The sequence below is a fragment of the Oncorhynchus kisutch genome, linkage group LG15 (assembly GCF_002021735.2).
Source record: "Oncorhynchus kisutch isolate 150728-3 linkage group LG15, Okis_V2, whole genome shotgun sequence".
Classification (NCBI taxonomy): domain Eukaryota; kingdom Metazoa; phylum Chordata; class Actinopteri; order Salmoniformes; family Salmonidae; genus Oncorhynchus; species Oncorhynchus kisutch.
The window spans coordinates 94,971,158-94,984,914 of record NC_034188.2 but is presented as its reverse complement, the minus strand read 5'-3'; the positions used below and the strand labels follow the sequence as shown (position 1 = coordinate 94,984,914).

The 13,757-nt window shown below is 44.0% G+C and overlaps 1 protein-coding gene across 1 annotated transcript; it reads right to left on the bottom strand.

Moving 5' to 3' along the window:
- Window positions 1-1,059: 1,059 nt before the first annotated feature.
- On the bottom strand, window positions 1,060-13,525 carry LOC109880267 (F-box only protein 40). Its single transcript, XM_020472488.2, has 5 exons — window positions 13,443-13,525; window positions 12,235-12,569; window positions 8,069-8,183; window positions 6,499-7,965; window positions 1,060-1,535 (listed from the first exon to the last, which is right to left on the bottom strand). The coding sequence occupies exons 2-5, from the start codon at window positions 12,555-12,557 to the stop codon at window positions 1,323-1,325; spliced, it is 2,118 nt and encodes a 705-aa protein (XP_020328077.1). The 5' UTR covers window positions 12,558-12,569; window positions 13,443-13,525; the 3' UTR covers window positions 1,060-1,322.
- Window positions 13,526-13,757: the final 232 nt, after the last annotated feature.

The window sequence follows — 13,757 nt, the reverse complement described above, 5'->3', positions numbered from 1 at the left end:
TAAGTACCCTAGTGGTACATTATTAATATGAGATGACAATAACTCATTTACACCTGGTTTATAAGTACCCTAGTGGTACATTCTTAATATGAGATGACAATAACTCATTTATACCTGGTTTATAAGTACCCTAGTGGTACATTATTAATATGAGATGACAATAACTCATTTATACCTGGTTTATAAGTACCCTAGTGGTACATTATTAATATGAGATGGCAATAACTCATTTATACCTGGTTTATAAGTACCCTAGTGGTACATTATTAATATGAGATGACAATAACTAATTTACACCAGGTTTATAAGTACCCTAGTGGTACATTATTAATATGAGATGGCAATAACTCATTTATACCTGGTTTATAAGTACCCTAGGGGTACATTATTAATATGAGATGACAATAACTCATTTACACCAGGTTTATAAGTACCCTAGTGGTACTCTATTAATATGAGATGACAATAACTCATTTATACCTGGTTTATAAGTACCCTAGTGGTACATTATTAATATGAGATGGCAATAACTCATTTATAACTGGTTTATAAGTACCCTAGTGGTACATTATTAATATGAGATGACAATAACTCATTTACACCTGGTTTATAAGTACCCTAGTGGTACATTATTAATAATACACAAATTGTTAACATACTATGATCAAACACCGTATTCATTATCCTATAAATCATGTATAATAGTGTTTATAAATACTTCATAAATCATGTAAAATGGCATTTATAAATAATTATGAATCATGTAAAATAGTATTTATTAATAATTAATACATTACGTAAAATAGTGTTTGACATTTTTTTAATCATTAAAATAGTATTTATTAATAATTTATAAATTATGTAAAATTGTGTTTATAAATAATTATAAATCATTAAAATAGTGTTTAGAAATCATTTATAAATAATGTAAAATAGTGTTTATGATTCATTTTTAAATCATGTAAAATAGTGTTTATAAATGCATTAATTACTTTGTAGAAATTGCTTATTGACATTTATAAATTTAGTAACAGTGATTAATTGTAAGCTCTTACAGCGTATTTCTACGAGGTTTATTAAGGGACCTTAGTCTTCTGCTCATTTTCCCAGCATACATCACACGCACACAGTTGAGAGGAGCACAGGGTCAAGCTGCAGTGCAGTGCCTTGCTCCAAGGCCCAACAGTAGAGAATTGTTGTTAGGATTTAAAGCCAGTGCTCAGATCAATCGAGTGCCCGGCCCAGGATTCAAATCGGTGACTTTTCGGCTACAGGTCCAAATCCTTAGCTGCTGGGTTACCTACCGCCCACTCCTTATAATGTCATTGGTCTGCTAGAGGCAGGTCATACTCCTGGGACAGGTCCAGTAGGCCCTGGGGTCTCTCTCTGGCCCCCTCCATGCTGGCTAGCTTTACAGGCTGACTGAGCTCCTCTCTCTGGTAGAAAGGGCAGACCTTCAGGTGCTCAGACATGGAGGGGACATCATCAAAGCACCACCTGTCCACCTTGGAAAACAGACTGCTAAACTCCCATACCTTAGGAAACCAGCCACAGAGAGAAAGAGAGAGAGAACGTTTTTTATTACACAGAGTATTAGATTGGGTCAAGGAGTTTTTCCTGACGATGTGACCTGACCAGGAAAAACTGTAAACTCTATGACCTCTAGAGCCACGTGGTCAGGAAAAACTCCTAGTAAAGTATAATAATATAATTGTATGTAATGTATATAATATAACTCTAGTATACTAAGTTCTGATGCATGGTACCTCTTGATATGAGGCTCTATTACATTGGTAACACAATCCTGTTTATTCCGTATGCAGGTTTATACTGTCCCCATTGTTGATGTGTATGGATTTCCTGCCTAGCAACCTGTTGTCTGTATGTGCATCCCAGTTGGAAACCTATTCCCTACAATAGTGTGCTACAGGTCTTAATCAAAACAAATGCACTACAAAGGGACAAGAGCTTGGTGGCATTCCAGACCACTGATATCATTGGCATGCTCTTTGTCCCGTGGACACAGAGACTGTCTCTCTCTCTCTCTCTCTCGCTCTCCGATTGGTTGGAGCCAAACACTGGGATGGGTAATTCAACTCATAATCCTGTCTCAGAGGAATGAAGGGAGTAGTCAGGGGGCTCTTTACAATGCAACAGCTGTCATAGGACTAGAAATACATCCCAAATGGCATCCTATTCTCTACATAGTGCACTACTTTTGACCAGGGCCCATAGCTCTATAGGGTTCCTGTTGGGACAAGACTGAGATTTAGTCAAGTGACAACCTATTACCTACAGTAGTTCAGGTTACAGGGAATAGGGTGCAGATTGGGAAGCAACCCTCAGACTAGGCTGGATCCATTTCTCTGTCCAAAAGAGATGTAGAGAATGTGGCTGGATGCCATATAGGGCCGGGCGGTCATATTAGGGTGACCTGGTAACTATGCTATCGCACAAGTGACTGACGGACCTAACCACCTGGTCAGTAGACAGAACTAAATCACATGATGTGACCGAACAACAACACTATGTTTGAACCTTTGGCTTTGTTTCGAATCAGTGACATGTTTACAACCAAACACATGTTCATTCTGCCTTTCACTTTCCATTGAAAGTTTATGGCTGGACGAATAGACCTACATCCACCAGTATTTGTCCAACCACAGGCTATAGGCCTGCCTACCTCTGGAGGGGATGGGTGGGGATGGAGATAGGAAACTCTTTATGTTGTTGTATATATATATATATGTATGTATTTTATTTATTTATATATATATATAGTCAGTGGCGGATTATATAGGTATAGGCGACACAGGTAGGTTGACCTCAGGTCTCCCCTCTGGAAGGGAGAGCGGGGGAATCTATCAAATAGCGCACCTTTAACTTTGTACAGTACTAATGAAATTAGTCAAATCAGTCACACTACGAAATGCTACCAAATAAACCACAATTAATTCATAATACTGTGAATATATAGTTTCACAGACATTTTGTTGTATTTTTTTCAGTTTTTTTGCGAAATCTTTAAGAATAATATAAAACCAGTCTGCACACCACCAAGGTGAACTGGTTTAGTCATGACTCTTGGTTGATAGTGTTGGGGGGATGGGTAATGTAGTCTTGACTCTTGGTTGACAGTGTTGGGGGGATGGGTAATGTAGTCTTGACTCTTGGTTGACAGTGTTGGGGGATGGGTAATGTAGTCTTGACTCTTGGTTGACAGTGTTGGGGGGGATGGGTAATGTAGTCTTGACTCTTGGTTGACAGTGTTGGGGGGGATGGGTAATGTAGTCTTGACTCTTGGTTGACAGTGTTGGGGGGGGTTGGGTAATGTAGTCTTGACTCTTGGTTGACAGTGTTGGGGGATGGGTAATGTAGTCTTGACTCTTGGTTGACAGTGTTGGGGGGGATGGGTAATGTAGTCTTGACTCTTGGTTGACAGTGTTGGGGGGATGGGTAATGTAGTCTTGACTCTTGGTTGACAGTGTTGGGGGATGGGTAATGTAGTCTTGACTCTTGGTTGACAGTGTTGGGGGGATGGGTAATGTAGTCTTGACTCTTGGTTGACAGTGTTGGGGGGGATGGGTAATGTAGTCTTAACTCTTGGTTGACAGTGTTGGGGGGGATGGGTAATGTAGTCTTGACTCTTGGGTGATAGTGTTGGGGGATGGGTAATGTAGTCTTGACTCTTGGTTGATAGTGTTGGGGGGATGGGTAATGTAGTCTTGACTCTTGGTTGACAGTGTTGGGGGGATGGGTAATGTAGTCTTGACTCTTGGTTGATAGTGTTGGGGGGGATGGGTAATGTAGTCTTGACTCTTGGTTGACAGTGTTGGGGGGGATGGGTAATGTAGTCTTGACTCTTGGTTGACAGTGTTGGGGGGGATGGGTAATGTAGTCTTGACTCTTGGTTGACAGTGTTGGGGGGATGGGTAATGTAGTCTTGACTCTTGGTTGACAGTGTTGGGGGATGGGTAATGTAGTCTTGACTCTTGGTTGACAGTGTTGGGGGATGGGTAATGTAGTCTTGACTCTTGGTTGATAGTGTTGGGGGGGATGGGTAATGTAGTCTTGACTCTTGGTTGATAGTGTTGGGGGGGATGGGTAATGTAGTCTTGACTCTTGGTTGACAGTGTTGGGGGGGATGGGTAATGTAGTCTTGACTCTTGGTTGACAGTGTTGGGGGGGATGGGTAATGTAGTCTTGACTCTTGGTTGACAGTGTTGGGGGGGATGGGTAATGTAGTCTTGACTCTTGGTTGACAGTGTTGGGGGGGATGGGTAATGTAGTCTTGACTCTTGGTTGACAGTGTTGGGGGGGATGGGTAATGTAGTCTTGACTCTTGGTTGACAGTGTTGGGGGGGATGGGTAATGTATTGATGCTCGAATGCCAAATCAACACAAATTTGTTTCTATTTGTCTTTGTTACTTCTTTTTGATATTTATGGGTCTTTTTTGTATATATTTTTTATTTATGTAGTTTTAAATGTTATGCTTATTTATTTGTGTTGATTCAAATGTCTGAATAAAAATGACAGAATGGGTCTTTTTTCTTTTTGGTGCCGGGGAGGGGGCACTGAATGTGGGATCTCCCAGGGAGCCATACAAGCTACATCTGCCACTGTATACAGAACCAGTCAAACGTTTGGACACACCTACTCATTCAAGTGTTTTTCTTATTTAAAAAAATATTTTCTACATTGTAGAATAATAGTGAAGACATCAAAACTATGAAATAACACATATGGAATCATGTAGTAACCAAAAAAGTGGCGACCATGTAGCGACCAAAGTAGCGACCATGTGCCTTGATGACTGCTTTGCACACTCTTGGCATTATCTCAACAAGCAAGTCTCTTCTTATTATTGGTGCTCAGTTGCCCATTATTTTGGCTACCGTGGCTAGAGGAAGACATCTCAGTAACTTTGAAAGAGGGGACTCAAAGGAGAATATGGGGATTTAAATGGTGTGTGTGTGTGTACGTGTGTGCGTGTGTGTGTGTGCGCGTGGGTGTGTGCGTGTGTGTGTGTGCGTGTGTGTGTGTGTGTGTGTGTGTGTGTGTGTGTGTGTGTGTGTGTGTGTGTGTGTGTGTGTGTGTGGGAGATTCTGTAGCAGCGCCTGACACAGCATTTTCCACCCCCATCTACAAAACACCAACTTATGGAATTTCTCATGGACGAATGGTCCCGCATCCCTCCATAGAGTTTGAGACACATGTAGACTCTATGCCAAGGTGCATTGAAGCTGTTCTGGTTCGTGGCCCAAGACCCTGTTAAGACACATGTAGACTCTATGCCAAGGTGCATTGAAGCTGTTCTGGTTCGTGGCCTAACGCCCTGTTAAGACACATGTAGACTCTATGCCAAGGTGCATTGAAGCTGTTCTGGTTCGTGGCCTAATGCCCTGTTAAGACACATGTAGACTCTATGCCAAGGTGCATTGAAGCTGTTCTGGTTCGTGGCCCAACGCCCTGTTAAGACACTTGTAGACTCTATGCCAAGGTGCATTGAAGCTGTTCTGGTTCGTGGCCCAACGCCCTGTTAAGACACTTGTAGACTCTATGCCAAGGTGCATTGAAGCTGTTCTGGTTCGTGGCCCAACGCCCTGTTAAGACACTTGTAGACTCTATGCCAAGGTGCATTGAAGCTGTTCTGGTTCATGGCCTAACGCCCTGTTAAGACATTTGTAGACTCTATGCCAAGGTGCATTGAAGCTGTTCTGGTTCGTGGCCTAACGCCCTGTTAAGACACATGTAGACTCTATGCCAAGGTGCATTGAAGCTGTTCTGGTTCGTGGCCTAACGCCCTGTTAAGACACATGTAGACTCTATGCCAAGGTGCATTGAAGCTGTTCTGGTTCGTGGCCCAACGCCCTGTTAAGACACTTGTAGACTCTATGCCAAGGTGCATTGAAGCTGTTCTGGTTCGTGGCCCAACGCCCTGTTAAGACACTTGTAGACTCTATGCCAAGGTGCATTGAAGCTGTTCTGGTTCGTGGCACAACGCCCTGTTAAGACACTTGTAGACTCTATGCCAAGGTGCATTGAAGCTGTTCTGGTTCGTGGCCTAACGCCCTGTTAAGACACTTGTAGACTCTATGCCAAGGTGCATTGAAGCTGTTCTGGTTCGTGGCCTAACGCCCTGTTAAGACATTTGTAGAGTCTATGCCAAGGTGCATTGAAGCTGTTCTGGTTCGTGGCCTAACGCCCTGTTAAGACACTTGTAGACTCTATGCCAAGGTGCATTGAAGCTGTTCTGGTTCGTGGCCCAACGCCCTGTTAAGACACTTGTAGACTCTATGCCAAGGTGCATTGAAGCTGTTCTGGTTCGTGGCCCAAAGCCCTGTTAAGACACTATGTTGGTGGTTCATTTACATTCAATAACCATGGACTCTATACCACATAGTACTAGACAAGAAAATATTATACCACAAAAAGGGATGATTTCCATCCCTTTCATTTTTTAAATTTTTTTTAAAAATTCAGGCAAAGTACTCACATTTTTTCTACATTTCCATGAAGACCCTCCATGGGAGTAGGTCTTCTTCTCCCATTTCAGATAGACCATCCCCCTCTCCTCTAGCAGTGTGACACACACCTCCCTCATCAACTGGGACACCTGGGACAGCTGAGACAGGCTAAAGCTGTCCAGGAACCCTGCCAGGTGATGGAGGATCTCAAAGGGAAGTCTGCTCAACGGGTCCAGCTTACGGGGATGCTTCCTGTCAGAGGTGATGCTGATGGTCTTCTCAGAGTCGGACAGCATTGAGGGGCCCTCTGGTTGGAGGCTGAAGGTGCTGAGATCCTGGTGGTAGGTGACGGTGGCTCTCTGACCTGCGGGATGGAACCTCCTCTGGCTGTAGTTGCAGCCTAGGTACGCTAGAGGGCAGCGCTGCTCGAACCAGCCGTTCAGGCAGGACTGGATGTCCAAGTGCACATTCTTGAAGTGAGTGTGGTATTCATCGCGGCGGAAGACGTGGCCACAGAGGTAACTAAAAGCAGAGTTGGTAAAGTTGTGTCTTCTGGTTATGTCCTCAGCTTGGATCTGGACATAGAGGGCTTTGTGTGTGTCTGTGATGATGTCTGCCAGAGAGGCTTCAGGTTTGAACGGAGCAGATGAGATGTTGTAAGTCTGTGTTCCAATGTGTACATAGAAGCCGTCTGCTCCTCCACTTTCTGAGATGTTGTGACCCTTCAGTTCTTTCTCCAAGAAGCACAACAAAGTTGCATTGACTTCATCACACTTCGGAAGATCTTCTACGGACACGCCTAGATCTGACGTGTCAACACTTTTGTTGACCATCGGTGACCAAGGGTCGTGCATGTGAATCCGTTTCGGCCGGTAGCTCGTGGGAACGTTGAACGTTCTGACAGTTTGAACCTCTATGGGCTCCAGCTTTCCATAAACAAAGTCCTTGTCCCTTGGGGTGCAGGCGGCAAGCTGACCGAAGTTGATCAGCATAGCTCCATGGTGGACCAAATACATGTTGTAGTCTGCAGTGGTGACCTCTCTACGCAGTCTCTCCATGACCCCGTCCTGCCACGGTGCAAGGCCAGACCTGGTGACGTCTACAGCACGTGCAGTGGCTCCATTCTCCTGGCACTCCTTGGATGATTCATCCCCATCCAGCTCTCTATGACCATTTGACAAGCTAAATGCTTTCTCTTCTTCACCATCACCTGGATTCAACTTCTTTTCCATGTTTTTGACGGTTTGTTGGCATCCCTTCATCTCCTTTCTGTACTTGGCCTCATAGGAGCTGTAGTTCTGGAGAGTGGCCACGTCCATGTTCTTGGCCAAGGCCTCCCTCTCTTCCTGACTCAGTTCCTTCTCCTGCCCCATCCCATCTCCATAACCGTTATATCCATCCTCCATTGCTTCACTGGGGTCTAACGAACTACAACCTTCACCTGCAGAGCTGGTGACCCCTACATCTATCTCTTTCTGAGCAGGTTCTGCTTTCACCTTCAGAAAGAAGACAACAAAGCTAGGCAGTTTGATGCAGAAAACTTTACTAAACTATTAACAAAATATTAACAGAAATATGTATTTAAAAAAATCGCATTACCTTCTCCATCAGCTCAGGGAAGACGGTCTTCATCTTGAGGCATCTGAAGAGGAGCTCCTGGTCTCTCAGGGCCATGGACACGTTCAGCTGCTTCTCAGGGTCAGCCAGGGTGGTCCTGTAGAAATAGCAGTAAACTCCATTATTAAGAGGACCATGGACACGTTCAGCTGCTTCTCAGGGTCAGCCAGGGTGGTCCTGTAGAAATAGCAGTAAACTCCATTATTAAGAGGACCAGGGACACAGCAGAATCATCTATATTTTTTCAGTGTCTTTGTTTCTCTATGTTGATCTGAATCTGTAAAGCCCAATCTGTCTCAGTCCCAGTATTCATTAGGTTATTCAGTATTCAATATTCAACTTGTGACACAGCCCACTGGGCACACAATGGTTGAATCAGCACTGATTCCATGTCATTTCAATTATATTAACTTCAACCAATGTGAATAGACGTTGAATTGACGTCTGTGCCCAGTGGGAGTACACACAATGAAATAACATGACATAGCACAACACAACACACTGCTACACAGCACAACACACTGCCACACAACACAACACACCACAGCACACCATAACACACTGCCACACACCACAACAAAGCACACCACAACACACGACAACACAGCACACCACAACTCATGAAAACACAGCACACCACAACACACCACAACACAGCACACCAATGAACCAAGACCAGCTCAGCTAATCCCTACCATTGGTTCGCTGAGTTGTCATAATTCTTCAGCAAATGTACATTACACCAGGGGCTTTGGTTGACACAATTTAAAGTAATCTAATTTATGTCCCTCTTACTGCCCTGAATGCCTCTGCTGATCCTTCAGCTAATGTATGCAGCACTCATGTACCTGTGAACCAGATTTATACTGTTAGCACTGAGGCGGTGTGCCCTAGGAGGAAGACCACTGTGTGCAGCTCACCCTGCACTAACATAAATAACATGAGCATATCTACTTCTGCTAAACTTTCCTGTAAAGCAATGAAAACAGTCAAACATCCCACAAAAATCCATAATAAACCACAGGAAGCGTAGCTGCTGCCTTGGCAGGAACTAATGGGCATCCATAATAAACCACAGGAAGAGTTGCTGCTGCCTTGGCAGGAACTAATGGGGATCCATAATAAACACCAGGAAGAGGAGCTGCTGCCTTGGCAGGAACTAATGGGGATCCATAATAAACCACAGGAAGAGTATCTTCTGCCTTGGCAGGAACTAATGGGGATCCGTAATAAACCCCAGGAAGGGTAGCTGCTGCCTTGGCAGGAACTAATGGGGATCCATAATAAATACCACACCACACCCCAGCACATTATACCACATCACACCCCAGCACATTATACCACACCACAGCACAGCACATTATACCACACCACAGCACAGCACATTATACCACACCACAGCACAACACATTATACCACACCACACCACAGCACATTATACCACATCACACCCCAGCACATTATACCACACCACAGCACAGCACATTATACCACACCACAGCACAGCACATTATACCACACCACAGCACAACACATTATACCACACCACACCACAGCACATTATACCACACCACAACACATTATACCACACCACACCACACGACAGGACATTATACCACACCACATTATACCACACCACACCACAGCACATTATACCACACCACAACACATTATACCACACCACACCACACGACAGCACATTATACCACACCACATTATATCACACCACAGCAGATTATACAACACCACAGCACATTATACCACACCACAGCACATTATACCACACCACAGCACATTACACCACACCACAGCAGATTATACAACACCACAGCACATTATACCACACCACAGCACATTATACCACAGCACATTATACCACACCACATTATACCACACCACAGCAGATTATACAACACCACAGCACATTATACAACACCACAGCACATTATACCACACCACATTATACCACACCACACCACATTATACCACACCACAGCACATTATACCACACCACATTATACCACACCACACCACATTATACCACACCACAGCAGATTATACAACACCACAGCACATTATACAACACCACAGCACATTATACCACACCACAGCACATTATACCACACCACAGCACATTATACCACAGCACATTATACCACACCACAGGACATTATACAACACCACAGCACATTATACAAATAAGAATTTGTTCTTAACTGACTTGCCTAGTAAAATAAAGGTAAAAAAAAAAATATAATAATAATACCACACCACAGCACATTATACCACACCACACCACAGTACAGTGGATTTTATCACACCACATCACAGCACAGCACATTATACCACACCACACCACAGTACAGTGGATTTTATCACACCACATCACAGCACAGCACATTATACCACACCACACCACAACACATTATACCACACCACAACACATTATACCACACCACACCACAGTACAGTGGATTTTATCACACCACATCACAGCACAGCACATTATACCACACCACACCACAACACATTATACAAAACCACAGCACATTATACCACACCACACCAAATTATACCACACCACACCACACCACAGCACATTATACCACACCACACCCCAGCACATTATACCACACCACAACACATTATACCACACCACACTACACCACAGTGGATTTTATCACACCACATCACAGCACAGCACATTATACCACACCACACCACAACACATTATACCACACCACACCACAGCACACTATACCAAACCACACCGCAGCACATTATACAAAACCACAGCACATTATACCACACCACACCAAATTATACCACACCACACCACACCACAGTACAGTGGATTTTATCACACCACATCACAGCACAGCACATTATACCACACCACACCACAACACATTATACCACACCACAACACATTATACCACACCACACCACAGTACAGTGGATTTTATCACACCACATCACAGCACAGCACATTATACCACACCACACCACAACACATTATACAAAACCACAGCACATTATACCACACCACACCAAATTATACCACACCACACCACACCACAGCACATTATACCACACCACACCCCAGCACATTATACCACACCACAACACATTATATCACACCACGACACATTATACCACACCACACTACACCACAGTGGATTTTATCACACCACATCACAGCACAGCACATTATACCACACCACACCACAACACATTATACCACACCACACCACAGCACACTATACCAAACCACACCGCAGCACATTATACCACACCACACCAAATTATACCACACCACACCACACCACATTATACCACACCACGGCACATTATACCACACCACACTACACCACAGCAGATTATACAACACCACAGCATGTTATACCACACCACACCACAGCATATTATACCACAGCACACCACAGCATATTATACCACACCACACCACAGCACATTATACAACACCACAGCACATTATACCACACCACAAGACATTATACCACACCACACCACAGCACATTATACCACACCACACCACACCACAGGACATTATAACACACCACACCACAAGACATTATACCACACCGTGGTGTGTCTTGTGGTGTGCTGTGGTGTGGTGCAGCACATTATACCACACCACAACACATTATACCACACCACACCACAGCACACCACACCACAGCACATTATACCACACTACACCACAGCACATTATACCACACCACAACACATTATACCACACCACATCACAGCAACCCACACCTCAGCACATTATACTACACCACAGCACATTATACCACACCACACCACAGCACACCACACCACAGCACATTATACTACACCACAGCACATTATACCACACCACAACACATTATACCACACCACACCACAGCACACCACACCACAACACATTATACCACACCACAGCACACCACACCACAACACATTATACCACACCACACCACAACACATTATACTACACCACACCACAACACACCACAACACATTATACCACACCACACCACACCACAGCACATTATACCACACCACACCACACCACAACACATTATACCACACCACACCACACCACACCACAGCACATTATACTACACCACAGCACAACATACCTGTAGATGGAAGAGTCTGTGTCTGCCACTGGGAAGCGGATCCATTGCTGGGAGCAGATGACAGTGCTAGCGGGACAGACCTCCAGGTGCTTGGCTAGCCTGTGGCGGAGCATGGTGAAGGGACAGCCATAGTCAACGTTGAGGCAGGGGACCATCTCATTGGGACATAGTAACTGGTGCTCCTCCTCCTTACACTTATGGAAGGCAGCGCCACAATCTAGATGACACTTAATGACCACACAGGAGACAGAGGTGTTCACGGGGGCTTGGCAGTGGAGGCTGTAACACCTCTCACAGTGCTGATGAAGCCCCTCTGGGTACATACTGCCTTTCACCTACAGAGGGAGAGAGAGGTTTTGCATCAGTGTCAGGAATACTGTTTTTTGGCGTTTTTGATTGTGATGTTGAATATCCTACAGTATGGGGTTGGTGAACTTTGTAGTTTGATGATGAACTGTGTAGTTTGACACCGAGATCTTAATAAATACACTCACCATATCGACAAATATTATTAGTTCAGAAGAATTTCACCATCTGAAAATAGATCAATGGGAATGTATACTTTGAACCTAAAGGCAGAGACCACAGGAGGCTGGTGGCACCTTAATTGGGGAGGATGGGCACGTGGTAATGGAAAGGTATAAACAACATCAAACACATGGGTTTCATGGTTTCCATGTGTTTGATGCCATTCCATTTGCTCCGTTCCAGCCATTTTTAAGAGCCGTCCTCCCCTCAGCAGCCTCCACTGACAATAACAAGTATCACTTTTTATTGTTTTACCTTTATTTAACTAGGCAAGTCTTATTTTCAATGACAGCCTAGGAACAGTGGGTTAACTGCCTGTTCAGGGGCAGAACTACAGATTTGTACCTTGTACCTTGTCAGCAACCTTCCGGTTACTAGTCCAACGCTCTAACCACTAGGCTGCCCTGCTGCCCCGTAGCCTATATCCTCCACAGCAAACAGACAGTTGAAAACTCTAAATTAAGGTCATGGGCATGATCTTCACATCTTCTGAATGAATCCTATTATTCTGTCCAAATCTCTTGTACTTGACCACTTTAAAACAGTTTTCATCTCACTCTTGCTCATAGAAATAAACACACATGTTCTTAGGATAGTAGTGCAGAAAAGTACCAAAATATTTTCAGTTAATATTTCATATCAAAATTCAACAGAAAAATAAGAATAATGTCCCCACTCACCCTCTGTAACTCTTCGTGTTCCTCTGTCAGTCTGGGTTATGTTTGTAAGCACTTCTGACTACTGTCCTACCTTTCTGATCAGCTTCTGCAGTGTGTCTATGCGTTATAAATAGCCAGACAGAGGGGTTGACAGGCCATTGTGACAGAGCACTGGTACTAAGCCTTTGACAGACAAGGTCAAGTTACTGGCTCCGATACCACTAGACTAGTGTCTGTGGAGTGTCAATTGACCAATAATCGATCGATAGTCAATCGTCTGTTGAATGGCTTGTTTTAAGCCGTGATGACTTCAGATGAAGTATTTATCAAATACAG

Coding starts and splice junctions, on each gene's coding strand:
- LOC109880267 (XM_020472488.2), bottom strand. CDS start 12,557: ATGTACCCAGAGGGGCTTCATCAGCACTGTGAGAGGTGTTACAGCCTC. Junction 8,184..12,234: donor ACAGACTCTTCCATCTACAG/GTATGTTGTGCT, acceptor CTATTTCTACAG/GACCACCCTGGCTGACCCTG. Junction 7,966..8,068: donor TCCCTGAGCTGATGGAGAAG/GTAATGCGATTT, acceptor TTCTTTCTGAAG/GTGAAAGCAGAACCTGCTCA.